At 37.8% G+C, this 25404-nt stretch overlaps 1 protein-coding gene across 1 annotated transcript; it reads right to left on the bottom strand.

Moving 5' to 3' along the window:
* Positions 1-23047: 23047 nt before the first annotated feature.
* On the bottom strand, positions 23048-24376 carry LOC102270686 (purine nucleoside phosphorylase). Its single transcript, XM_070372967.1, has one exon. It carries the CDS (start codon positions 24281-24283, stop codon positions 23414-23416), a length of 870 nt encoding a protein of 289 aa, XP_070229068.1. The 5' UTR covers positions 24284-24376; the 3' UTR covers positions 23048-23413.
* Positions 24377-25404: the final 1028 nt, after the last annotated feature.

Below are 25404 nucleotides of genomic sequence, written 5' to 3'. Positions count from 1 at the left end.
CGTGGCTGACTCTTTGTGACCCCGTGGACCATACTCTGCCAGGCTCCTCCACCCATGGAATTTTCCAGACAAGAATACTAGAGTGGGGTGCCATTTCCTTACTTCAGGAGATCCTCCTGACCCAGGGATCGAATTCACATCTCCTGCATTGGAAGGCAGATTCTTTACTGCTGAGCCACCTGGGAAGCCCCTCAAAATAACTTTGAAAAGCCATTAATTGTTTTAAAAAATTATCCAGGGCATTTCAATTCTGAGACTATCCATAAATTAAAATAATGACTTCTGATCCACATAACTTGGATGTTTTTGCATAGATCTTTCTCAGAAGGCCACAGAATTCCAGAATCTTTAACTGTGAACCCAGGATGTACCTCCAATCAATGAAATATCTCAGGAGGTCCATTAGAGGGCAGTGGTTTTCTAATATAAAATAAGCAGGCCATATTGTTCGAGCAACTCTTTCCCTGCAGATTCAATATGCGAGCCAGATAATCACAGTAGTGCTCTGCTTGAAGCAGGATTAGGGGCCTCTCATCCCACTAGCTCATTCTTCCTCTTTTCAGATGGACATTCAGCTTGCTGTGAAGAATTCCAAGATCTTGGAGGAACATGTTTGAAATACACAACATCAGACCATCAGTGGAAGTTTGCATCTGTCTAGTGTCCACCATTAAATAACTGAATGACTTCGGGAAAATCACTTACTTTTCCCGCATCTTAGTTTACTCACTTATGAAGTGATTCAGATTAGATACCAGACCCAAAGTCTAATTTTACGACATCTATGCTTTGAAATAATTATACTATTTATTTCCTTTATCAGATGATAAACTTTGTGAGGACAAAGATTTTTTTTGTTATTGTTAATTTTTGTATGCCTGATACCTACAACTACACTTGGCACATAGCAGACACCCATTAGACATTTATTGAATGAACAAATGTATGGAATTGATAATAAAGAAACAGATTTCTCATTGAATGAAATCTTAACATTAGAGAGTATTTATTAGGGCTTCCCAGGTGCCGCTACTGGTAAAGAATCCATCTGCCAAGGCAGGAGATGTAACAGAAGCAGGTTTGATTCCTAGGTTGGGAAACATCCCCTGGAGGAGGAAATGGCAGTCCACTCCAGTATTCTTGCCTGGAAAATTCCATGGACAGAGGAGCCTGGTGGGCTACAGTTCATGGGACTGCAAAGAGTCGGACATGACCGAGCGTCTGAGCACAGTACACAGGGTGTCAATAAGTTTCAATTTAGGTGACCAAAATAATTTCTATGACATTTTCATATGAAGTCAAATTAATTTAAGCCTATTAATTTTAATGTTAGTTTAACATAGTGTGGCATGCTACAATATGCAGTAAAGGACCAGTTTGACTAGTTTACTTAAAATGTATTGACAAATTATGACTGGCAGTTATAGAACCTGTTGATTGGAATTGGACTCAGGGAAGCTTGAGACTGGGAGGAGCTGAATGCCTCTGAGGGTTTGAGCCTCATGATTGAAGTATGGAAGTATGTGTAATAAATATAGAAAAGCCAGGAGAGCCAATTAAAAACAGCCTTATTTGGCTGTTCATATCTATTATTTACATTTGAAAAAAAAATCCTATAGCACTTATTTTGTATCAGGCCCTATTCTAAGTGGTTTACAACTATACATTTATTAATTCCTTGGTAACACCATAGTGAAAGTGTTAGTCACTCAGTTGTGTCAGACTCTTTGCAATCCCATGGACTGTAGCCCTCCAGGCTCCTCTGTCCTGGGATTCTCCAGACAAGAATACTGGAGTGAATAGCCATCCCCTTCTCCAGGGGATCGTCCCAACCCAGGGATTGAACTTGGGTCTCCTGTAGGTAGATTCTTTACCATCTGAGCCACTAGGGAAGCCCCATAAGGTGGGTACTATTATTATCCTCCTTATAAAGATGAAAAACTGAGTCCCAGAGAGATTAAGTAACTTTTTGGAGAGTATGTCTCCATATGGAAACCACACATGAGAGGAGAAGAGAGGGAGAAGTGAGCAGTAAGGAGAGAGCAGGCTGAGACAGGAAGGAGGGAGTGCATGGGAATCAGGGAAAGGGGGAGGGCAGAGTGGAGTGGAGGCAGGGAAGGGGGAGAGGGGAGTGGAGGCAGGGAAGGGGGAGGGGAGAGTGGAGTGGAATGGGTGAGTGTGGGGAGAGGATGGAGTCAGGGAAGGTGAAGTCAGAGAGGCACCAGACACCTGGAGCAAGAAAGGAGGGGTTGGAAGAAGCAGAAGATTCCTAAAATAACTAGAGGAAAGGCAAATTTTGAGAGTAGGAACAGGAGGAAAGAACAGGCCATGAAATAGAGAACTAGAAAGGAAGAACACTAAAAGAGTGAAGGTCAAAATGGCTCTTTTTTGGAAATTGGGACGCATGCTGAATGTCTTTATTTTTGGTTACTAGCCTGAAAACCTGTGAATCATTTTCCAAAGAGGAAAGAAATAGTATATTTAAATAATGTTTATTTAACAGAGCTAATCATCTGGCTCCTGAATACATCCCCTTAATCTTTTTAGGGAACATCTGAAAGATAGAGGCCAGACTATCTGCTCCCAGAAATTGCTCTACAAAAGCAGAGTAGGTTGTTTCCAGGACTCCAGGTCTGGTCTTTTCTGACTTTGGGTTGGTGCCATAGTCTGGTAGTTTCCATAATGTCTAAGGCCCAGGTCGGACATGACTGAGCGATTGAACTGAACTGACTAAAAATTTAATATCACCATGAATATTCAGACCTTATATCCTTATCAAGTAGTTTGTAAAATGAAATTATAACAATCTTACAGTCATGAGTTTTACATCTATACTATGCTTTACAATTTATAAATGCATGTGTTCTTATTCTTCAATAGCCTTGTGAGGTATATACCATTATCACTATTTTCACATGGGAAATTTGGGACCCTGTAGGTAGACTGTAGCTCAAGATTCATCTGGATGTTCAGATGATGAGTTAAGCCCACATCAGTTCAGCTCTGTTCAGTAGCTCAGTCGTGTCCGACTCTTTGCGACCCCATGAACCGCAGCATGCCAGGCCTCCCTGTCCATCACTAACTCCTGGAGTCCACCCAAACCCATGTCCATTGAGTCAGTGATGCCATCCAACCATCTCATCCTCTGTTATCCCCTTCTCCTCCTGCCCTCAATCTTTCCCAGCATCAGGGTCTTTTCAAATGAGTCAGCTCTTCTCATCAGGTGGGCAAAGTATTGGAGTTTCAGCTTTTCAGCATCAGTCCTTCCAGTGAATACCCAGGACTGATTTCCTTTAGGATGGACTGGTTGGACCTCCTTGCAGTCCAAGGGACTCTCAAGAGTCTTTTCCAAGACCACAGTTCAAAAGCATCAATTCTTTGGCACTCAGCTTTCTTTATAGTCCAACTCTCACATCCATACATGACCACTGGAAAAACCATAGCCTTGATTAGACGGACCTTTGTTGACAAAGTAATGTCTCTGCTTTTTAACATGCTGTTTAGGTTGGTCATAAATTTCCTTCCAAGGACAAATACAGTTTTTTTTTATCATGTATCACCTTGAATCATTAATTTTTAAATTATTTTCCTAGCAGACTCTAAATATCTTAAAGTCCATTTTGTCATTTTTCTGTTGGTTTTGGAAACCATACTTCCTGTCCTTCTTTGTGGTCCCTCCGTTTTCTCTATTCTGTGTTCAAACTTCTTACATTTTCTCTCCAAGTGATCTTATGGCTTCAAATATATTATAAATACATATGTTGCCCCTTGAATTCTTTCTGAACCCTAGACAATGTATATCCACTTGCCTCTTGACATCTTGTAGAAATTTAATAACCATCTCAGATTTAACATGTCTAAAACAGAACATTTTTGTTCATTTCCTTCTTTTACCACATACATAATCCAGCAGAAGTTACAGTAGACCTAATCACCAAAATGTATCTTAAATTCACCCTTATGTTTTTTTTTTTTAATTGCTGACATTTAATGCAAGTCACCATTATCTTTTATCTGGACCACTGCTATAGCTTCTTGAGTGTACTCTTTACCTCAGCTTTTGTCCCCTGTAATCTGTTTTCTCCCTGGAACCCAGAGTCATTTCACTGCCCTGTGGACAGTCAGATGGTTCTGAGGCTTCCTGATATACTGAGAATGGAATCCATATTCTATACCAAAGAGGCCCTGGGTGGTTTCCACCTGTTCTCATCACACCCATGATAAAGTTAGTGCTATACAAATATCAGTTAGATTAACCAAACCATTTCTTGTATTTTACTTATGTGTTGTCTTATGTTTTACAGGAAACAAAAGATGCCAAGCTTCTTGAAACTAGAAGTCTTTCTTTTGTTGTACTTTTGAAGTCTCAGTTAGATATACATCCCAAATGTTACTGATACATATGAATAAAAGTTACTTGGAAGGATACTTACTGAGAAGCAAGCACTCAGTGCACAGATGCACACCAGCAGGGGCAGAGTTTTCATTTTTTCCTGTTGGCTTCTGGCAAAAGTAGAAAAGTAGCTCTCTAGTTATGATATTATGGGAGAGGGATACATTTTGGTTAATGATTTATTTTTCTTAGAATGTACAGTGTGAAAGAGACCAGTGGTTTCTGAAATTATGTATATATTTTCACTCCATAGTGGTAAGGCAAAAATTGCATTAAGTTAAAACACATTCTTTCAAAGAGAAAGCAATGGAAGAGGGTCAAGAATTATTCTTACTATAACTAGTTTGTAGCATAAGCATTCCTTACAGATACTAAAGACTGCCTGGGAAGGGCAGAGTCTTAGGAAGTTTAGCAATAAGGGAAGGAAATAATTTCCCTCTTACTTCTGTTCTAATTCTAGAAGCTTCCTTATTTAATGAACCATTATACAAGCTATCTGATATTTACTGAACATGATTTTGCAAATGTTTTATAAGGTTCTTTTAAGATAGTTCAGTTGGTGAAGAATCCGCCTGTGATGAAGGAGACCCCAGTTCGATTCCTGGGTTGGGAAGATCCGCTGGAGAAGGGATAGACTACCCACTCTAATATTCTTGGGCTTCCCTTGTGGCTCAGGTGGCAAAGAATCCACCTGCAATGTGGGAGACCTGGCTTCATCCCTGGGTTAAGAAGATCCCCTGGAGAAGGGAACAGCTACCCACTCCAGTATTCTGGCCTGGAGAATTCCATGGACTTTATAGTCCATGGGGTTACAAAGAGTTGGACACAACTGAGTGACTTTTAGGAGAAGGCAATGGCACCCCACTCCAGTACTCTTGCCTGGAAAATCCCATGGACGGAGGAGCCTGGTAGGCTGCAGTCCATGGGGTCGCTAAGAGTCGGAAACGACTGAGCGACTCCACTTTCTCTTTTCACTTTCATGCATTGGAGAAGGCAATGGCAACCCACTCCAGTGTTCTTGCCTGGAGGATCCCAGGAATGGCGGAGCCTGGAGGGCTGCTGTCTATGGGGTCACACAGAGTCGGACACGACTGAAGTGACTTAGCATAGCATAGCATAAAGTGACTTTTACTTTCACTTTAAGCAAAGAAGGTATTCCTTGTTTCTTTGTTACAAGGCTGTTACTTAGAAAAATTATCCTATCAAATGGCCTCTTTTTGAAATTTTATTTGACTGAAGATTTTACCATGCGATCCCCTTTCCCTAAATCCCTAAAGGACAGGAGTTATGTTTTATTCACTTTATATCATCATGCTTAGCACATAGTGCATATTTAATCAATTAAAAAACTGAGGAAGACAACCATATATTTGGTTATAGGTTGTAAGATGGGAGAGTAAGGGAGGGGCATGACCTTTTACTTCTCTTATTTTGATCATACATATATTCTACAATCAGCTTGATTTTAGAAAACAAAATAAAAGTTAAATCTCTATGTAGACAAAGTAGATATTAGGGCAAATAAATGAATGAATGTGCACACATCAGTGTGTTGTGCTATCAGATCATATTCACTTCACAATATAGCCCTGTGGTTTATCAAACTAGAGAGTATTAGAGTCAATCATGTTTAGTTTAAATGCCAACTCTGTCACTTTCTGTGTGACTTTGATTGAGTTGCAGTCTTACACATTAAGATTGTCCTGAGGATGGCCTGGAATAATATATGTTATAAATTGTACCAAGGACAATGTTTGGTGGTAAAGAACCTGCCTATCAATGCAGGAGACTTAAGAGAATGGGTTAGATCCCTGGATCAGGGAGATCTTCTGGAGGAGGAATTGGCAAGCCAATTCCAAAGAATATTCTTTCCTGGAGAATCCCATGAACAGAGGAGCCTGGTGGACTACAGTCCATAGGGTTGCAAAGAGCTGGACATATATGAAGCAACTTAGCACAAAGGCTCAGTGGTAGTTGTTATTATAGTACTAGTTATACTAAGAATAAAACCATCAGGCCCCATTGGAGAAATATATTTTTATTATTTTATCAGTTTCCTAAGCCTATCATTATTTTCTTTTTATTTTCAAGATTAAAAAAATAAAGACAATAAACATAAATAAAAGATCAATATTCCCCATTGATCATATATTCTTCTAGTAACATATGAGTGGAACCTTTTGTCACATAGTTTAGCAGTTCATAAGAACAGAGGAAAATAACTATTAAAACAATTATGACTATTATTGAAAATATTCCATATAACCTAAAAGCTGCTTAGTTTACATTTTAGTATATTAATCCCCAATGTATCTAATATATCCATATACCTTGTCTGATGTGACTCTTCTTAGGATGTTTGATGTAGTTGTCTTCAGCTGATCCTTTTAGGATGGTAATTGGAAGCAACGGAAGAGAACGCACAAGAGAGTTTTCCAGTTTTATAGCTCTTCAGTTGAGTTTTGTGGAAATAGGAAATTTACTAGACTTAGGATAAGGTCACTTCTGTCAAGTAATTTGATTTCAAAGACAAAGAAAGGATACTTGTCATTTGATGAGGTTGACAGTAGTCCTTTGTGCATCAGTGTCTTCCTGATGGACACAGTGATAACAAGAGGTTCTCAATGAATAATTTACCTGATTGATTAGTGTGATAGTGATTGATGACACTTAAGGAGACTTGAACAACCATGGGAAAGGTCTTCCAAGGAGGAACAAATCTTCCACCCCTTCCTGTTTTCCAGCCCATCAAAGTAAGCAGAGGGATTGTCCTGACAGTTCATGTGATGGGACACCATTTTTCTTCCATCAAGAAATACAATTTAGCAAAGTAGGATTTAAAAAAGCAACATGATGCTAAATGCAATTGACCTTGAACAACTTGGGCATTATGGGCGCTGACCTGCACAATTGGAAATCCATGTGTAACTTGACATCCACAGGTTCAGCGACCACAGATCTTCTGGTGCTATAGTATAGCTTCTATTTTTTAAAAAAAAGTCTCTGTATAAGTGGATCCATGCAGTTCAAACTCATGTTGTTCGAGGGTCAACTGTATTGGTGAAGGACAATGGGTTCAGAGCTGAGAGATAAACAATGAATTTTATAATATGAATAATTAAAACATTTTTGACTTTTACTTTGAAAAATATTCAAGCATACAGAAAAGTGAGGATAGTAGTATAATTCATAACCATACACCCACAGATTTCACAGTAGTTAACATTTTGCTATAGATGCTTAATCAATTGCTTTACTGAAGTATTTTAAGGTAAATTATGGAAAGCATGACAGCTTGTCTATAAATATTTCAGTATTTATCTCTAAAAATCCATTCCTTTGTTACACAACATAGCAATGTCTAACAACATTAATAACTCACACATAGAGCCTAAAACTCAGTCTGTATTCAAATTACCCGAATTTTGCCAGAAGTATTTTTAGTTGTTTTGTTTTAAACCAGGACTCAAGTAAAGACTATGTGTTACATTTACTTGCTACATCTACTGCTACTGCTAAGTCGCTTCAGTCATGTCCGACTCTGTGCGACCCCATAGACGGCAGCCCACCAGGCTCCCCCATCCCTGGGATTCTCCAGGCAAGAACATTGGAGTGGGTTGCCATTTCCTTCTCCAATGCATGCAAGTGAAAAGTGAAAAGTGAAAATGAAGTCGCTCAGTCGTTTCCAACTCTTGGCGACCCCATGGACTGCAGCCCACCAGGCTCCTCCGTCCATGGGATTTTCCAGGCAAGAGTACTGGAGTGGGGTGCCATGGCCTTCTCCGGCTACATCTCTAGCTTCTTTTATTCTAGAACTTTCTCCTCTCTTTTTCCCCATGATATTGATCTCTTGAATAACTAGACTAATTGGCTTATGAATATTTATTTTCAGAAAGAAATTTAAGGACCATTTTAATAGAAGTTTTAGAAATTAGATATTTCTACTCTAAAAAATCTTCAGACTGGAATACAATTTAGACTCCTAGCCATTTTTTCCCCCCTACATATGGCCTCTTAGAGCAGGTTCAGCAGTTACACTGTTTGGGTTTGACTCCTTGTTTCTCTACTTAGTAGAAATTTAGTTTTTGGCAAGGTATCTGATTTCTCTAAGCCTTACTTTTCTTATGTGCCAAATAGTGGTAGCATCTACGTTCCAAAGTTGTGAGCATAACATTAGATAATTTAAAGAGTCTGATATGGCACTTTGAAATTGTATGTTCTCAGCTATTAAATTGCCATCAGTGGGAAGTAGAAGTAATTTTTGGCATAGCACTGAGTTTGTGCATATGGATATATCAATTCCTTTCCCTCTTTTTTGATTGTAGTTGTTGTTTAGTTGTTAAGTCATGTCTGACCCTTTGCCATCCCATGGACTGCAGCCTGCCAAGCTCCTCTGTCCATAGGACTTCCTAGGCAAAATACTGGAGTGGGTTGCCATTTTCTTCTCCAGGGGACCTTCTCCACCTAGAGATTGAACCCAAGTTTCCTGCACTGCAGGAAGCTTCTTTACCACCGAGCCACCACGAAAGCCCAAGTAACCAGTCATATGTATTTACAATATGCTTATTGTTGTCAAAATTGACTGTGAAATAGAATTTTTATTGATGTGAAACAAGTTTTTCTGAGTCCATGGCATCATCAGAATAATTATCAATCATCTTAAGCTATTGCCCACTTAGTTGTTGATATCTAATGATGATTTCCAGAAATAACTAATAATTTCCAGTCTTGGTTCATGCCTGGAGATAGCAGATTCAATTTTTTTGAATATTGGAAAAGCATAAAATAACATATTATAACCTAGTCCATGTCTTTCATATTTTATTTTTCAATAAATAAGGACTATTGTTCTTTTAGTATCTTGCATTGTTGTTGTCACTTGACATTTTAGGAACTCATGATTATACAGCAGCATATGTCAATCATAAAAAATTTGGAAAATAAGAAAATTACTGACATATAGACTATAAATCACCATTATGCCTTAATTTGGATTAGCACCAGGTGTTTTGATATGTTGCATAACATGATAACCTTACAGTATTCTGCCCATTGAGTTCTGCTGTTTTGAAATAGAAAAGCCACAGCTGATTTTCTGCTCCTCACTACATTCTCACTTCCATACCAGACTGCTTCATAGTCAGGAGGGAGAAATCTTCTTATTTGATTCAATCAGGACAGATGTTGAAAAGTCCATTAAAATAGAATTCATAGTAAAAGACTGTTGTTTTTTAAAGACCATTTTTCCACAGATCAGGGGGAGCAGGGGCTGGTTTCAGGATGATTCAAGTGCATTACATTTATTGTGCCCTTTATTTCTATTATTATTACATCAGCTCTACTTCAGATCATCAAACTTTTTACCAACCTTCTTTCTACCCTGATCCTTTTATACTTTCTAAGTAGTTTATGAAATATAATTAGAATATGTAGATCATCAATTATTTCAATCAGGGGTCCCCAAATAGAAATTAAGATAGACATTTTTATCTTATCATAAACTAGCAATATTTTTCCTTCTCTATACAAATTTAAAGGGAGGTTTCTCTTAAAATACTGTGTTGCCATAATGACACCCTGGTTTTGCCTGATTTAATGCCTTTTTCTTATGGTTTGTCTTAAGCTATTTGTTTTGATGTTTTAAATGGCCCAGGATAAACCATTTATCCCAAAATGCATATTTTTACTAAAATTGACAGTTGACTTTCGTTAGAGTTTTGAGAAAGTTCTTAGCAGGATGGGAGACACTGTGGAATCCACTTCAAGGTTTAGAGAAATAATTTGGAGTTAGGAGCAAAAGAATTTGGTAATGGGACACTACAAAAGACTGGCCTAAAAAGTAGTGGAGAGCAGTATTTCAGCTTTGGCTAGCCCTGGCAGGAACTATATAATCACTTTTTGTCTATATATGCAAGGAGAAAAGCAACAAAAAGTACTTGCATCTTCTTTAGTTTTTGATTTTTTCTGCTACTGCTTATTTTATCCATAGTATCAGTCCTAATGTCTTAAATGTGCCTAAATCCTTTTTACTTTCCATGTATTTCTATATAGTTCACAATTAACCATAATCTAGAGCAATTATCCAGAGAAGGAAATGGCAACCCACTCCAGTGTTCTTGCCTGGAGAATCCCAGGGAAGGTGGAGCCTCGTGGGCTGCCGTCCATGGGGTCGCACAGAGTCAGACATGACTGAAGCGACTTAGCAGCAGCAGTAGTAGAGCAATTATCAAAAGCAAGCACAGTGTTCTGGAAATCTGTGGGGGCATTCATTTTGCTTAACAAAACAAAGCCGATAGATTAACAATGGATAATGGTAACATTGAAATCATCTTAATACTGCTTTCTTTAAGTATGTTCATTAGAGGAAGGTTAAATAAATAGTATGTTCTTTCCAATAAAATGCTTCATTTGGTATTTTCCATTTCTCCCACTTAAGTTAGCTTGTCAATCTTTCTTTGTCATGACTGCACCTTTTGTATCAGCTGTGTACCTCTGGCTTCAGTTTTCTAAAACTAACCCTTTTTAGCGTGGAAATCTTTTTTTTTCCTTCTTTTTTTTTTTTTTTTTGACTTCAAGATTTCATTTTGATTATTTCCTTCTGGCTTGGATTCAGCAAAATGTAAGCTAACTCATTCCATTGAGTAAGGTTCTTCTTCATTGAGAGAAATTACAATTACTTTCATGATTGCCACGTCTGCCTCTGAAGTTTTATGGCTACTTTAAAGATGGGGTTCTGTATTGGAATAGGAGAAAAAGACATAGGATAAGGCAGTCTTGGACTTAATGGACAGGGAAAGAAACCTGCTTTTAGAGGATAGCGAGATCTGTGAATATTCACGGAAAAACGTAGGGGAGGTGGTTCTTGGCATCTTTCTATTGTTAGGTAGGCTTTTCCATAAAAGAATTGCTCAGTTTGAGTTGGGAAGTTAATTAACAGCATTTGTATTTCATTACCTTATCATTTTAATGCAGATATGTAATAAATAGAAAAGCAGTTGGAGGTGGCAGTAATCTTTCTGGCATTTTCTTTAATCCTATGAATTAAAAAATTTTATTACAGTATAGTTCATTTACAATGTTGTGTTAGTTTCTGCTGTATAGCAAAGTGAGTCAGTTATACATATCTATCTATCTATCTATCTATATATATATATCTCCACTCTTTTTTAGATTCTTTTCCCAGATAGGCCATTACAGAATACTGAGTAGAGTTTCCTGTGCTATGCAGTAGGTCCTTATTAGTTATCTACTTTATAAGTAGTAGTGTGTATATGTCAGTCCCAACCTCCTAATCTATCCCCCCTCCCTCGCTTTCCCCTCTGGTAACCCTAAGTTTGTTTTCTACATCTGTGACTTGTGAATTTTTGTAAAGGGTAGAATTTCACTTTCTGAACACAAGAAGAGGGTCAATTGACAGCTATGATGAAAAGGGCTTTTAAAATGCAGTATGTCTTCTAAAAAACTTGCTTGAAATTTTTTCCCTTTAAATGTCAGGTTTTTTTCCTCCAGGAAAGGATAAGAAATGTTATGAAATATGTTAAATATATTAAAATGCTTGTAATTTAACTTTTATGTAATAAAATATTAAAATAAATCTAATCCTTTATCTAAACAATTGCTGAGAAAAATACTGTTTTTAAGTTTCATCTGATTTAAGAGACAGAAAAGTTAAACATTACAAAGGAAGTAGAGACTCTCAGAACTGCTGTCCAATTAAAACAAAATAAAACAAGGGCCTCTAGTTAGAAAGAAAGTCACTGGGCAACTTGTGTGGAAATGCTGGAAATCCATAATTTTTCTTTTCTTTTGTGCTAAATAGAAAAAAGGAACCAAGATAACTCTGAACATGAAGAAATATTTTCTTTGATTAGCTGACCATAATCAAAATAGAAAAGGAAAGACATTGGCTCAAGTAAAGTCAATTTACAATGACTTTAAGGTAGTTTCCCCGCAGTCATAGAAAGATGGACCCTAATATGTCTCACACAGGGATTTGTCTTCTGAGTACAAAGTATGAATAACAAGAAAGGTCTAATAGACTCTATGGAGACAGTTATAGAGTGAAATGTGTATTATAATTTAGGTTTAGTGAAAATTGTAAATAATTTATTGATACTGCTAGAGTGATTTGGTCATTTTAGGTTTTTGATGAGCTGCTGAATTTCTGGGGCTTTGATTTGTTGGCTACTCTGTGGTGCAGGAGATTTTTGATGAGGATTTGGTAGACGACTATGTGAATGAGGGCTGTGTTTGGCTATCACTAAGCTCTTTTGTCCATTTGCTTTTGTTTGTGGTTTACAGCATCTGGGTTTTTGTTTGCTTGTATTTCACTAGCGTTGAAATGATATTTTCTCTGCTCATTTTGCTTTCTTTTAGGATTTTTTACTTGATGCAATTGTTGTTTAATAGTTGTATTCTTATGATGTTTTGGTTGGCTGGAGAGCTACTAGGTTTTATCTTTGGAAATCCCTTTGGACCAGTGCGATTTAAATAGGGTTGAGACTCTCCAAGTTTTTGTCAAGCAGATGAATTTAGCTGTGTGGCAATCCAACCATTTTTTGCCAAGGAAGGTACAGGCTGAAGTGAATCTGATGCTTGTGCAGATGAATTCACATGTAGTCTGTTTTTTTTTTTTTTTAGCCTGTTTGTCTCTCTTGTTTCATACTTGTCTATAGGAAGAGAAAGGAGAAGTATTTAGCTTAAATAACCTCTCATTTAAAATTTCATGAATTCAAAATCTTGACTAAGTTTCTTATACATTGAGTAAAACTCTATTATTATTAGATGATAGGAAAAACTCTTTTCTCTGAGACTGCTATTGTGTTAGAAGTAGAGTTTTATTTCAAGAGGACTCTCCAAATGCCACACTGTGGCTACCAGCCCAGAGTCACAAAGCCTGCCACATCTTCTACCCTTGACTGGTGCAATGGAGGAGAATGAGAAGCCTTGAGTTCTCTATTAGTCGGCAATACTTCCAACTCCTAGAAGACAAGGCAGAATTATATTCAGAGCCTTTAACTAAGGGACTTGTGCATTTTAGGTGCTCAATATATGCTGACTAGAGAACATATATTCATAAATATAGAAAACATAAATGTATATTTATAAACTATATAAAATATAGTTTACATGTTTATAAAATAATATATATATTTTATATAAAGATGATATAAAGAGAAACAGACTATTGTACAATACTTTTCCATATAACATTTCTCTACTACATTTTCTTTAATCCTTCTAGGCACATCTTCCAGACAAATTACTAATTAATCTTTACAATAAGATCCTCTAATCTTAGAAGTTTCATTGCAAAAATACTCCCATTCTCCAATTCAAGAATTTGTTTTTTGAAATTAAATATTTTGAATTTTCTTAGAATCCAGAATTGATCATTTCTATCTCTTTATGATTCCATCCAAGTCTGTAATCTAAACTTTGAAATTCTGCATTTTGTATGCTTCATTTTGGACATGCTTTACTAGTTCTGTATGTTGCTTTAGTAACTTTGGGTGTGAAAGCTGTTGGTTCACATCTCTGACTGTCAGAAATCCTGCACATTCTTTGACACTATAGGTATTTCCTGATTCTTCTTGCCAAAAGTGATTTCTTATTAGGGAGTGATATCTATTTTATTTTGTATTGAAGTATAGTTATTTATTTGTATACCATATTATTTTACTCCACTGAAATTTCATTCCTTGCCAGAAATTATACATTACTTTCTCTCCTCGTCAATTATAATGTCTTTCATAAAAAAGGACCACAAAAGTATTCACTGATTGAACAAGTATTTGATAGTTCACATCAGAACCACCTTAAGATTTCTCTGCTTTAGTTTAAATATTAATATCAATATAAATATTAATAACATTGATATTAATATTGCTTCCTTACCATTCCTTTTCCAGATAAAAATGTTCTCAAATCACATTCACCTCTTTGATTTTTTTCTACTGAACATTTTTAATTTTTTCAGTGTTCTCTGTTAATGTGTTCCTGGATTTTATTGCTATTTTATTTTTATATTGATGCTAATGAAGCTCCCATACTTTGGCCACCTGATGTGAAGAACTAACTCATTGGAAAAGACCTGGATGCTGGGAAAGATTGAAGGCAGGAGGAGAAGGGGATGACAGAGGATGAGATGATTGGATGGCATCACCAACCAGTGGATATGAGTTGGAGTAAACTCCAGGAGACAGTGAAGGACAGGCAAGACTGGTGGCAGTTCATGGGTTCGTAAAGAGTCAGACACAACTTAGAGGCTGAACAACAGCAATATTTCGTGAGTGTTTATTGTGTGCTAAGATCATTTCTGAGCATGTTGTGTTATTAATTCCCCTTCTGTTAATACAGCCTTTTGAGGTGGGTGTACACAGGTCATTGTAGCCTCAGCAAGTCTGTTAGCACAGGCTCAGCCAACTTCATTTGTTTGAACAGCTGCCCACACTATTGAGTCACTATTGACTAATAACTAAAATGATTTGTAGTCCATGTTAAGTTCCTTTTTAAACAAATTGACTTTGGTTTATGGTGTTTCTTTTATGTTTCTTAAGTTGACTTTGAAAAACTGAAATAGAACTATTTATTACTGAGAGATAGAGAAGGAACATACCTCAACATAATAAAAGTCATATGCAATACTAAGCCCACAGCAAACATTATTCTCAATGGTGAAAAACTGAAAGAATTTCCTTCCAGATTAGGAATAAGACAAGGGTGCCTACACTTACCACTATTATTCAACATAGTTTTGGAAGTACTAGCCATGGCAATCAGAGAAGAAACAGAAATAAAAGGAATTCAGATTGGAAAAGAAGTAAAATTCTCACTATTTGCAGATGACATGGAACTATATACAGAAAACCCTAAAGATACTATCAGAAAATTACTAGAGCTAATCAGTGAATTTAGTAAAGTTGCAGGATACAAAATTAATACACTAAAATCCCTTGAATTCTTGTACACTAGCAATGAAAAATCAAAAAGCGAAATTAAGGAATTAATTCCACTCACCATTGCAACAACAACAACAAAAAATACCTAGGGATAAACATACCTAAGGAGACAAAAGAACTGTATACAGAAAATTATAAGACACTGATGAAAGAAATCAAAGATGACATGTTCTTGGATTGGAAGAATCAATATTATGAAAATTACTATAAGCACTTACCCAAAGCAATCTACAGAATCAATGTAACCCTTATAAAATCACCAGTGTCATTTTTCACAGAACAAGAACAAAAAATTTCACAATTCATATGGAAACACAAAAGACCCTGAATAACTAAAGCAATCTTGAGAAAGAAGGATGGAACTGGAGGAATTAAGCTTCCTGATTTCAGTTCTATGTATGTTAATATTTAAAAGCACAGACTGGTACCAAATGCATCTGCTTAGCATTGTGGTTTTGCCACTGACCAGTTGTGTAACTTTGGGACACTTTTCTTTCTAACTAGTCCATAATTCAGATCAAAATGTATAAATTGTGGAGTTACAATAATGGTATCTCTTTTTAAGTTTCTTTTGAAAGTTAAATGAAATAAAAATGTAGTTAGGATACAGTAGGCACATAGTAAGTATTTCACAAAAGTTGGCTACTGGAATTGATTTTTTCTATATCACATTCTGTCAATTCTGAACCATTTTTCAAGCCTTTGCAGACATGGCAGCACTTGGTCCAAGGAGAGAAGGTAAAACAGTCCTTGAATGCATGCTAAGTCACTTCAGTTGTGTCTGACTCTGTGACCCAATGGATGGCAGCCCACCAGACTCCTCTGACATGGGATTCTCTAGGCAAGAATAATGAAGTGGGTTGCCTTGCCCTCCTCCAGAGGACTTTCCTGATCCCAGGATTGAACCTGAGTCTCTTATGTCTCCTGCATTGGCAGCCAGGTTCTTTACCACTAGCGCCAGCTGGGAAGCCCAGTAAAACAGTGAATAAGGGTAAATATGCAAAATTTTTGAGAAAAACTGGTTTTGGTGCCTATTCTTTGTGTCCCTAGATGTGTTTGAATATAACTATCTTTGAATAGACAGTTTGGAGCAAAATCATTATTAGCATACCATACCATATTACTTTCATCACTAGGGCATGGGCATCTTCAGGTTTTGGTGGCTGTCTTATTCCTAGTTTATATATTGTGGGATACACTTATTAGTGTAGTGAGAAAGGGAGATCACAGAAATAAAGGACAAATATAGTAAACAAAATGATGAGCAGTAAGATGAGTAGGCAAAGAACTAGTTGGTTTTGACTGAGAAAATAAGCAAATATTCACAGAAAATAAATCACTTGATATTTTGAACAAAAAATAGAAACAATGACATTTTTTGGAATTACGAACATAAAGGGGAAGATTATCTGGACCTGACATAAGACATATTATGAAATGACAATTAGAGGTCACTTTTGGCAAGAAGGATCAAGAAGGCCTATAGTATCAGGAGATGTATAGATTTTCTAACAGGCAGAGGTATGAACCAATGACTTTCAGATCAAGAGAAGTACTAAAACAGAATACAGAGTGACTCTCTATTGTAACAGAATGGATCTAATCTAATGAAGGGCGGGAAAAACATCAGCTAACTAGATACTTGGTGCTGAGTAAAAAAGAGGATATTAATGTTGAGAATTTGGAAAACAAGCTGTCACTCTTACGGTTTTGTAGCCTTAATTTAAATTACTTTTCTGAAAGAATTTATCTTCATTCCAGGCCACAAAGAATAAGAAGTTCACAGTCAAAAATAACTGACCCCACATGTACACAAAGCATGTCAAGGTGAATCAGCAGAAACAAATAGCTGTATTAGACCTTCAAAGGACTTCAGTTAATGGAATTATCAGACACAAATGTAAAGATGTTCTTGAAAAGACATGCAGGAACAAAGCACCATGAAAAAAAACAAAGTAAATTTTAAAATGAGCAAATTATCTTCTAGAAATGGAAAAAAACCCCATAAATTGAACTAAAAAAACACAGTGAATGTATTTAACTTCAGATTAGGTGCAACTCAAAAGTGAACAAAAGATAAGTATGAAGAAGCTATCCAGAATGCAATATAGGAGAAAATAAGTAGATGATATAAAAACTGTTAAAAGACATAGAAGATAGAGCCACAGGGACTAGAATAATGTATCTTTTTTGGAATCCCAGAAAGAAAAGAAATTGAAAGTGATAGAGATATTATTTGAGAGATAATGCTGGCAATTTTATAAAATTGCTAAAAGACAGCAACCCTTAGATTTATGAAAGCTAATGCCAAATAAAGGAGCCCCTGATGGCTCAGACAGTAAAGAGTCTGCCTGCAGTGCATATGTATTATATAATTATATATTATAGTGAAACTATGAAACAAGAAATACCAAAATGGAAGTTATAAAAGTAGCCTGAAAATCATAGAAGAAAAATGATTCCCTTAAGAATGAAGAAGAATTTAATGAATGAATGATATTCTTTATCATGTTTCTTGTCACATATTTTACAAATATATAAGAACAACAGCAACACTCTCTGCACTTTCATTAAAAGCATATCAGAAGTTCGTTCTATCAGAGTGCTTGAAAAATTTTTCATTAACTGAAAAATTCAAAGTTTAAAGAACTAAATCTGGGTCTCTTTTCAGATTTAGAAAATGACCAGTACCTCTTTTCAGATTTAGAAAATGACCAGTACCTACCCTTGTGGCTTCTTCCTTCTCGATGTGGTTAAATTATTAGTTAAATGGATTCTGGTCCATTACTGTGCTTGAGCATGTTCACAGTCCAAGGGTAAGTGAAGACTGGGGACAGGAGTAAGAAGAACCAGGCCTCAACGATGGTTTTTATAGCCTGCCATTTTCCCTATTCCGTTCTTTTTGAAGATAGCAAATATTCTGCTGGAAGAGAAGGTCATGACTGGATTGAAGAGTTCTGCTGAAATAAGAGAATAGATAATTGTCATTTACTGTGTTTGACAGTTGTCCTTTGTCTTCCTCCAGAGGAACAAGTGCGCTGTGATTCACCGCGCCAGGTTTTTCTGTGCCTGAGTTCAGTTTTCTGGAAGTTTAGGTAATCTATGTGCCAGTGGGGTCTCAAAGACTGAGCTTTCCATGTTTCTTACAAATGTCTAAAAAAAAAAAAAATGTCTAGTGGTTTTAATAAAAAAAAAATACCCTTTATAAATCATGCCCATTTTATCCAAGATGTAATGTGCACACGGGGAAAGAATAATAAGATTGAAGGTATGAGAGACACTATAAAATATTACTGAAAGGAGCCCATTTTGTTTGTTGTATACATCCCATTGCACTATCTTATTTTGCACCCACCTCAGTATGCCTTTTATTACAGTAACGTGGATGTCTGTCTGACCTGCCCACTTAGTTAGGGACATATTTGGTGTTTTGATCACCTTTGTACTGACCATAGCTTTCAACATAGACTATTGTGAAAATCAGGTACTTAATGTCTGCCTGCTGAACCTGATTTTGTTCTATTTGACGGAAGACAGAATTTCTTCTTGAAATGGAAACTGTAACTTCAGGTACTGTTGACTTGGTCACATTCCACCTTCCTATATTTCAAAAATACGTAGAGGAATATGTGAACTATTAGATGTGCAATTTAAATAGGAATTTTTCACAACTTTTATGCATATCACTCACTTCACTCTTGGAGCTCTGTCACTTCTTTTTGATTCTGCTTCTCATGTAATATTTGTCTACTTATCCATCAAAACAAAACTGCTCACATTTCATTCCTTTATGAAGCCATTCTGAGCTTTGATTATTGTTTAATATCTCATGATTTAGTCCTCTGTTATACTCTGCTGTGTTTCTCTCTCTTTCCTTTTCTCTTGCATCTAGCCATTCATGGTTTGTTATCTAAGCTTCTTAATATTAACTTCTAGGAAAGTGAAAGAACCAGTGTGACATAGTCTCTATTATTTTTTGGGAGCCTACTTATAGTTACCACAAGAAAGCTAGAAACTTAGTTTGGAAAGTTTTTGTGTTCTGGAGTCTTTGAACTCTGGTGCATGCTTCTGAAATTTGTTAATTTAAAATACAAATTTGCCTTGTTTTAATAATGTTAATATTTATTAATTCCAGATGATTAGCTAATTAGCTAAAATGCAAACTTTTACTTTAACACAGGTAGTGGATACACGGGATCAGCAGCAAGTATTATTTGACATGATTTTAGGAAAAAGATGACAAGTGATGCATGTTAAATTATGTTATGGCTTAAATTAAGCCTCTGCTCTCCAAAAGATATGTTGAAATCCTAACTCCCAGTAACTCAGAGTGTGATTTTATTTGGAGGTAGGGTCACTGCAGATGTAATCAGTTAAGGTGAGGTCATACTGGAGTAGGCTCTATTATGATATGTCCTCTTGAGAAGATGGTCACACACAGACTCAAGGAGAATGTTGTCAGAAGACAGGCAGAGATGGGAATTATGCTGCCATAAGCCAAGGGATGATTTGAGTTAACAGGAAGTGGGAGAAGCAAGCAAGGATTCTTTCCTCAGGAGGAGCAAGGCCCTGCCCACACTTTGGTTTTTGAAGTTCTAGGCTCCAGAACCGTGTCAGTTCAGTTCAGTTCAGGTGCTCAGTCATGTCTGACTCTGTGACCTCATGGATTTCAGCATGCCAGGCTTCCCTGTCCATCCCAACTCCCAGAGCCTACCCAAACTCTTGTCCATCACGTTGGTGATGCCATCCAACCATCTCATCCTCTGTCGTCCCCTTCTTCTCCCACCTTCAATATTTCCCAGCATCAGGGTCTTTTCCAATGTGTCAGTTCTTTGCATCAGGTGGCCAAAGTACTGGAGTTTCAGCTTCACCATCAGTCCTTCTAATGAATATTCAGGACTGATTTCCTTTAGGACTGACATATTGGATCTCCTTGCAGTCCACGGGACTCTCGAGTCTTCTCCGACACCACAGTTTAAAAGCATCAATTCTTTGGTGCTCAGCTTTCTTTATAGTCCAACTCTCACATCCATACATGACTAATAGAAAAGCCATAGCTTTGACTAGATGGACCTTTGCTGGTAAAGTAATGTCTCTGCTTCTTAATATGCTGTCTAGGTTGGTCATAGCTTTTCTTCCAATGAACAAGCATCCTTTAATTTCATGGCTGCAGTAACCATCTGCAGTGATTTTGGAGCCCCCCAAAATCAAATCACTATTTCCATTGTTTCCCCATCTATTTGTAATGAAGTGATGGGACCAGATGCCGTGGTCTTAGTTTTCTGAATGTTGAGTTTTAAGCCAATTTTTTCACTCTCCTCTTTCACTTTCATCAAGAGGCTCTTTAGTTCTTCTTTGCTTTCTGCCATAAGGGTGGTGTCATCTGCATATCTGAGGTTATCGATATTTCTCCTGGCAATCTTGATTTCACCTTGGGCTTCACCCAGCCTGGGCTTTTGCATGATGTACTCTGCATATAAGTTATATATGCAGAGTGACAATATACAGCCTTGACATTCTCCTTTACTGGTTTGGAACCAGTCTGTTGTTCCATGTCCAGTTCTAACTGTTGCTTCTTGACCTGCATACAGATTTCTCAGGAGGCAGATCAGGTGCTCTGGTATTCCCATCTCTTTAAGAATTTTCCACAGTTAGTCGTGATCCACACGGTCAAAGGCTTTGGCATAGTCAATAAAACATAAGTAGATGTTTTTCTGGAACTCTCTTGCTTTTTCGATGATCCAGTGGATGGCTCTAACCAAACGTGAAAGGCTCTAACCTAACAGCCTGGCCTGCTCACAGAACAAAGGATTGAGCGAATACCAAAGGAGAGCTAGCTGGCTCTGTACTGGCTGCTCCCCACCCAGAGGCAGAGGCAGGCTTGTGACAGCCAGAACCGTGACGCTATACATTTTTGTGTTTAAACCATGAAGTGTGTGAAGCATTTTTTAGGATAGCGCTAGGAAACTAATACCAATAGATACAGGATTTCTTAATAAGTAATATCTCCATGAGGTTTTGAATGCTTTTCTCTTACTTTTTTCTCTTTTACATTAATATGTATGTGTCTAGCTCCCTGTTCTTATAGTTAAAACTTCCCAGATTCATGCCCTGTGAAGTCATCCATCTGCAGCATGTTCTTTCTAATTCCTCTTCCTCTCTTTTGTATGAGATTATACTCTGTTTAAATAAGGACAGAACACTATCTACCTCTGTTTTCCTTTATTTTGTTTTCAGCACTGTATCATGTTTCTTAGATTTGTTTCTCAATCTAGGGTAGAGTGTCTGCGTGAAAGATTTTCTTTTCCTTCCAAAAGAACTGTACAGTTTGCCAACACCTTGGGTACAGATACTTTGCAAAGTTGGCAGATTGATTTGGAATTATTTTTTATGCTTAAGACATTATCTGTTAGTTAAAACTTTATTGGTGGTGGTTTAATTGCTAAGTTATGTCCAACCCTTGCCTGCCAGGCTCCTCTGTCCATGGGATTCTCCAGGCAAGAATACTGGAGTGGGTTGCCATTTCCTTCTTCATAAAACTCTATTACTTAAAATAAAAAGAAGATTTTCATAATCTAATGCTCAGTGACACAGGGAGTTGAGACATTTTTTATGTTGGGATAACAATAGAGTTTTCTGGAAGTAAAAAAGTCTATAAAGTTGATTCTGTCTCCAGGTTAATATCCTTAAGAGTGGGTATCAGAAGGTCAGAGAAACTGTATTTAGCAGAAAAAGTCTCCTTTGATATTTCAATTCCTTCTCTTTCAATTACCCTAGCAGACAGTTGACATCACCTGTGTCCATGAGAAGTGAGAATCTCTGAATTGTCATGTTTTAAGGATGTATCATTGTTTGGATTATTTTTTGCTTTCTAGAAAACTTTATTCTTTGGGACATGAAATTTGAAATTATTTAATGGTTTCTTTTGGCAGGCCTTTTCCACACCAATCTTCAAGGCTCATAAAATACTGTCAGTCAGTTGAAGCAGTTTCCTGTTTTAGCAGAAGCGTCTTGTTAGGATGAGGGATAAAGCCTTTGTTGTGTTCTACAGCAGCAAGTTGCTCGTTTTATAGCTAACAGACAGAAAGCCCTTCAGGTTGCTCTCTACTTCTTGGGCCTTTTCAATACTCTTTTGGAGTACTCAATGTGTTTTTTTCTAGACTTTGGATTAATCTCTAAGTATTTTGGAGAAGGACCCAAGTGTTTCCTCTTTCACTGAATATCCTTTCAGGTGTTGTTTATGGTGGCTGAATAATGGAGATTAGTCTCCGGACCATGAGCGTCCAAGACTCAGGCTTAGGAAAAGCAGAGAAGAGTCCCTGACCACAGTGTTCTCAGCTATCAGCCAGGCAGTCACATTAGTGTATGTACAAGAGAATACATTTCCTCTTCACCAGAGCAGTCAGGGACAGAGGGAGAGCCTAGGTATGTTCTCTCCATCAGTTTTGGTCTGTGATGTCCAAAACTAGTAAGATGAAAGTTGAGATGCCATAGTCATCCTCTGGTCATTATTGACAATATCAAGTCTGCCAATATGTTTGTATGAGTTACTCACTGATCAAAGATGCCCAGAAAGAGGGGTAAGTGAGAGTTGAAATCTAGCCTTTTTCCTGCTTACTAAGTCATGAACTTTTTTTTTTTTTTTCATCTTTCTCTTTATTCAAAATACAATAGCATAAAAATCCAAAAGCAATAGGCTCTTCCCTGTATGGTCTCCAATGCTCTGAGGAGGCAGAACTGAGCTCCGAGGAATGTGAGAGGACCATCTTAAGCAAGTAATAGTTCCTGTGCTGAGTTTGAGGGCCCCAAACTAAATCCTTGGATGTGTGCTAGGGTTGGGGCTCCAGTTCTTGAAGAGGAATAGGAGTGGAAATCATTTTGAGATGACAAACTGACCAGAAGAGGGCTCAGCACCAGTAAGGTCTGGTGTGAGAAGCAGGGAAGGTGACCCTCCTTTCTGCCGCCACCTAAGGCAGAGGCATGTGACTCCAGCAAGGGCTGAAGTAGGCAGCAGCTCCTCGGATCCCATAATGGAGAGGCCAACCCACTCCGGGGCTGGTTAACTGGTGTGCCCTGGCAGTGGAATGCTAGCCATAAGAAGGGAGACAAACTGCTCTAATTTCTGTGCAGCTTGCTTCCCAGCCTCTAGTACTTCCTTGTGATCGGCCTTCCCCTGGCTTTCATAATCCATGATGACCTTGTTTGTGATGAGTGAGAAGCCAAAGACTCGAAGTCCACAGTGTCTTGCGACTATAACTTCTGGTACTGTGCTCATGCCAACAGCATCTGCCCCTAGATTCCTCAGCAGGCGACACTCTGCCACAGTCTCATAATTGGGGCCCCCCAACATCACATAGGTGCCTTCCTGTAACTCTCTTTGCTCCCCCATTTGTTTCCAGGTACTGTGAGCTTTCTGCCTCATATCCCGGTTGTAGGCATCAGACGTGGCAGGGAAACGAACTCCAAACCTTTCCTCATTGGGCCCTCTGAGAGGGTTCTCACCACTGAAACCAGGTAGGTTGATGTGATCACGGATCAGCATGATATCGCCAACCTCAAAGTTGGGGTTCAGCCCTCCAGCTGCGTTGGTGACCACTAGGGTCTCCACACCCAGAAGCCGGAAAACCCTCACTGGGAACGTCACCTTCCAGAACGGGTAGCCTTCATACATGTGGAACCTGCCCTGCATCATCACACAGGCTCTGCCATTCAAGATCCCAAACACCAGTCGACCAGCATGACCTGGCACTGTACTTTTGGGAAAGTTTGGTATTTCACTGTAGTCAAAGGTCTGGGCTTGAGTCAATCTGTTAATCAGACCTCCTAACCCAGAACCACAGATCATTGCCACTCGAGGTTGCTGTTCGGTATGAGACAAAAGCCATTTTGCAGTGTCTTGATAATCTTCATATGTAAATCCATTCTCCATGGTCCCGCAGACGCCCTCTCGATGAGTTTGCCCTTCTCGGTTTATATCTGCTCCTCTGAGCTGAGCTGGCTCCAGTAAACGAGTGTTACCCACCCAGCGTCTGTCATGAACTTTTGTAAAGGGTTGTATTAAATTGGTAGAAGGGGTAGTAGTTTTTTATTTTCACAAAGATGCTTTATGGTTTATTTGCAACCCTGAAACATAGTGAGGAGGTTTATATTTAAGACAATCAAACTTAGCTGTCTATCGGGTGTCTACATGCTCTTTACTTCAAAACAGTATTTGGAAAGTGGGAATGATTACAGTCTAGCATTTTAAGTGGTGTCCCTGTAGTGAGGGTGACTTTCCTAGATACTCATATTTCTCTTCTAATCATTTCTGGAATCAGCACACACATTTATAAGGTAGTTGTAAGATGTGTAGCTCAGTTAGGAATTCAATGTGTGGCTTTTCTGTATATGGAAGCCTTCAATTCCATAGGGCTTCCCTAGTAAGATGAATCTGATGGATAATGTCTTTATCTCTAATTATTTCTTAAAAAAGTAATGAAACTTTTTTCTTGAATGAATATGAAGTAATTGGGATCCAGCTAGACTCCTTGATCTCTTGGCATCAACTTGTTGCATGGGTTTGTGCCATATTTTAGGTTCTCTTTACCTTGTCTCTTAGTCTTCCCTGTTATGTTGCCCTTCATGAGCTGACATTGGCAAATCATAGAAATCAGTCAATCAATAGATGCAGCATAAAATTAAAAATAACAACAACAAACTGAATCATGAAGTAAAGATCAAGATTGGGTTTGTATCAGGTGACAAATTGAGGTCCAAAAGATAGAGACCAGGATTTAGCACACAGAGATCAAATTTGCAATAATAGTAACCAGATGATAAGAAACCATTGATCAGGAAAAGTCAGAAATGCAAAGGAGCAGAGTCAGGTTTGCAAATGAGTGTCAAAAGTACCAGGCTTCCCATTTCATGAAAGAGAGGAGAAATAGAAGTTCAGTCTCACAGGCCAGAGCAGGGTGGAGCTGGACAGATGGATCACAGGCAGAAAGAATATGCTGCAGGTGGCCTCTTCCTGTGACCTTGATGTCCACATTTGCCTGGAAACCCATTTCC

Source organism: Bos mutus, chromosome 6, assembly GCF_027580195.1.
Source record: "Bos mutus isolate GX-2022 chromosome 6, NWIPB_WYAK_1.1, whole genome shotgun sequence".
Lineage (NCBI taxonomy): Eukaryota > Metazoa > Chordata > Mammalia > Artiodactyla > Bovidae > Bos > Bos mutus.
This window is presented reverse-complemented; position numbering and strand designations above follow the sequence as displayed.

Coding starts and splice junctions, on each gene's coding strand:
- LOC102270686 (XM_070372967.1), bottom strand. CDS start 24,283: ATGGAGAATGGATTTACATATGAAGATTATCAAGACACTGCAAAATGG.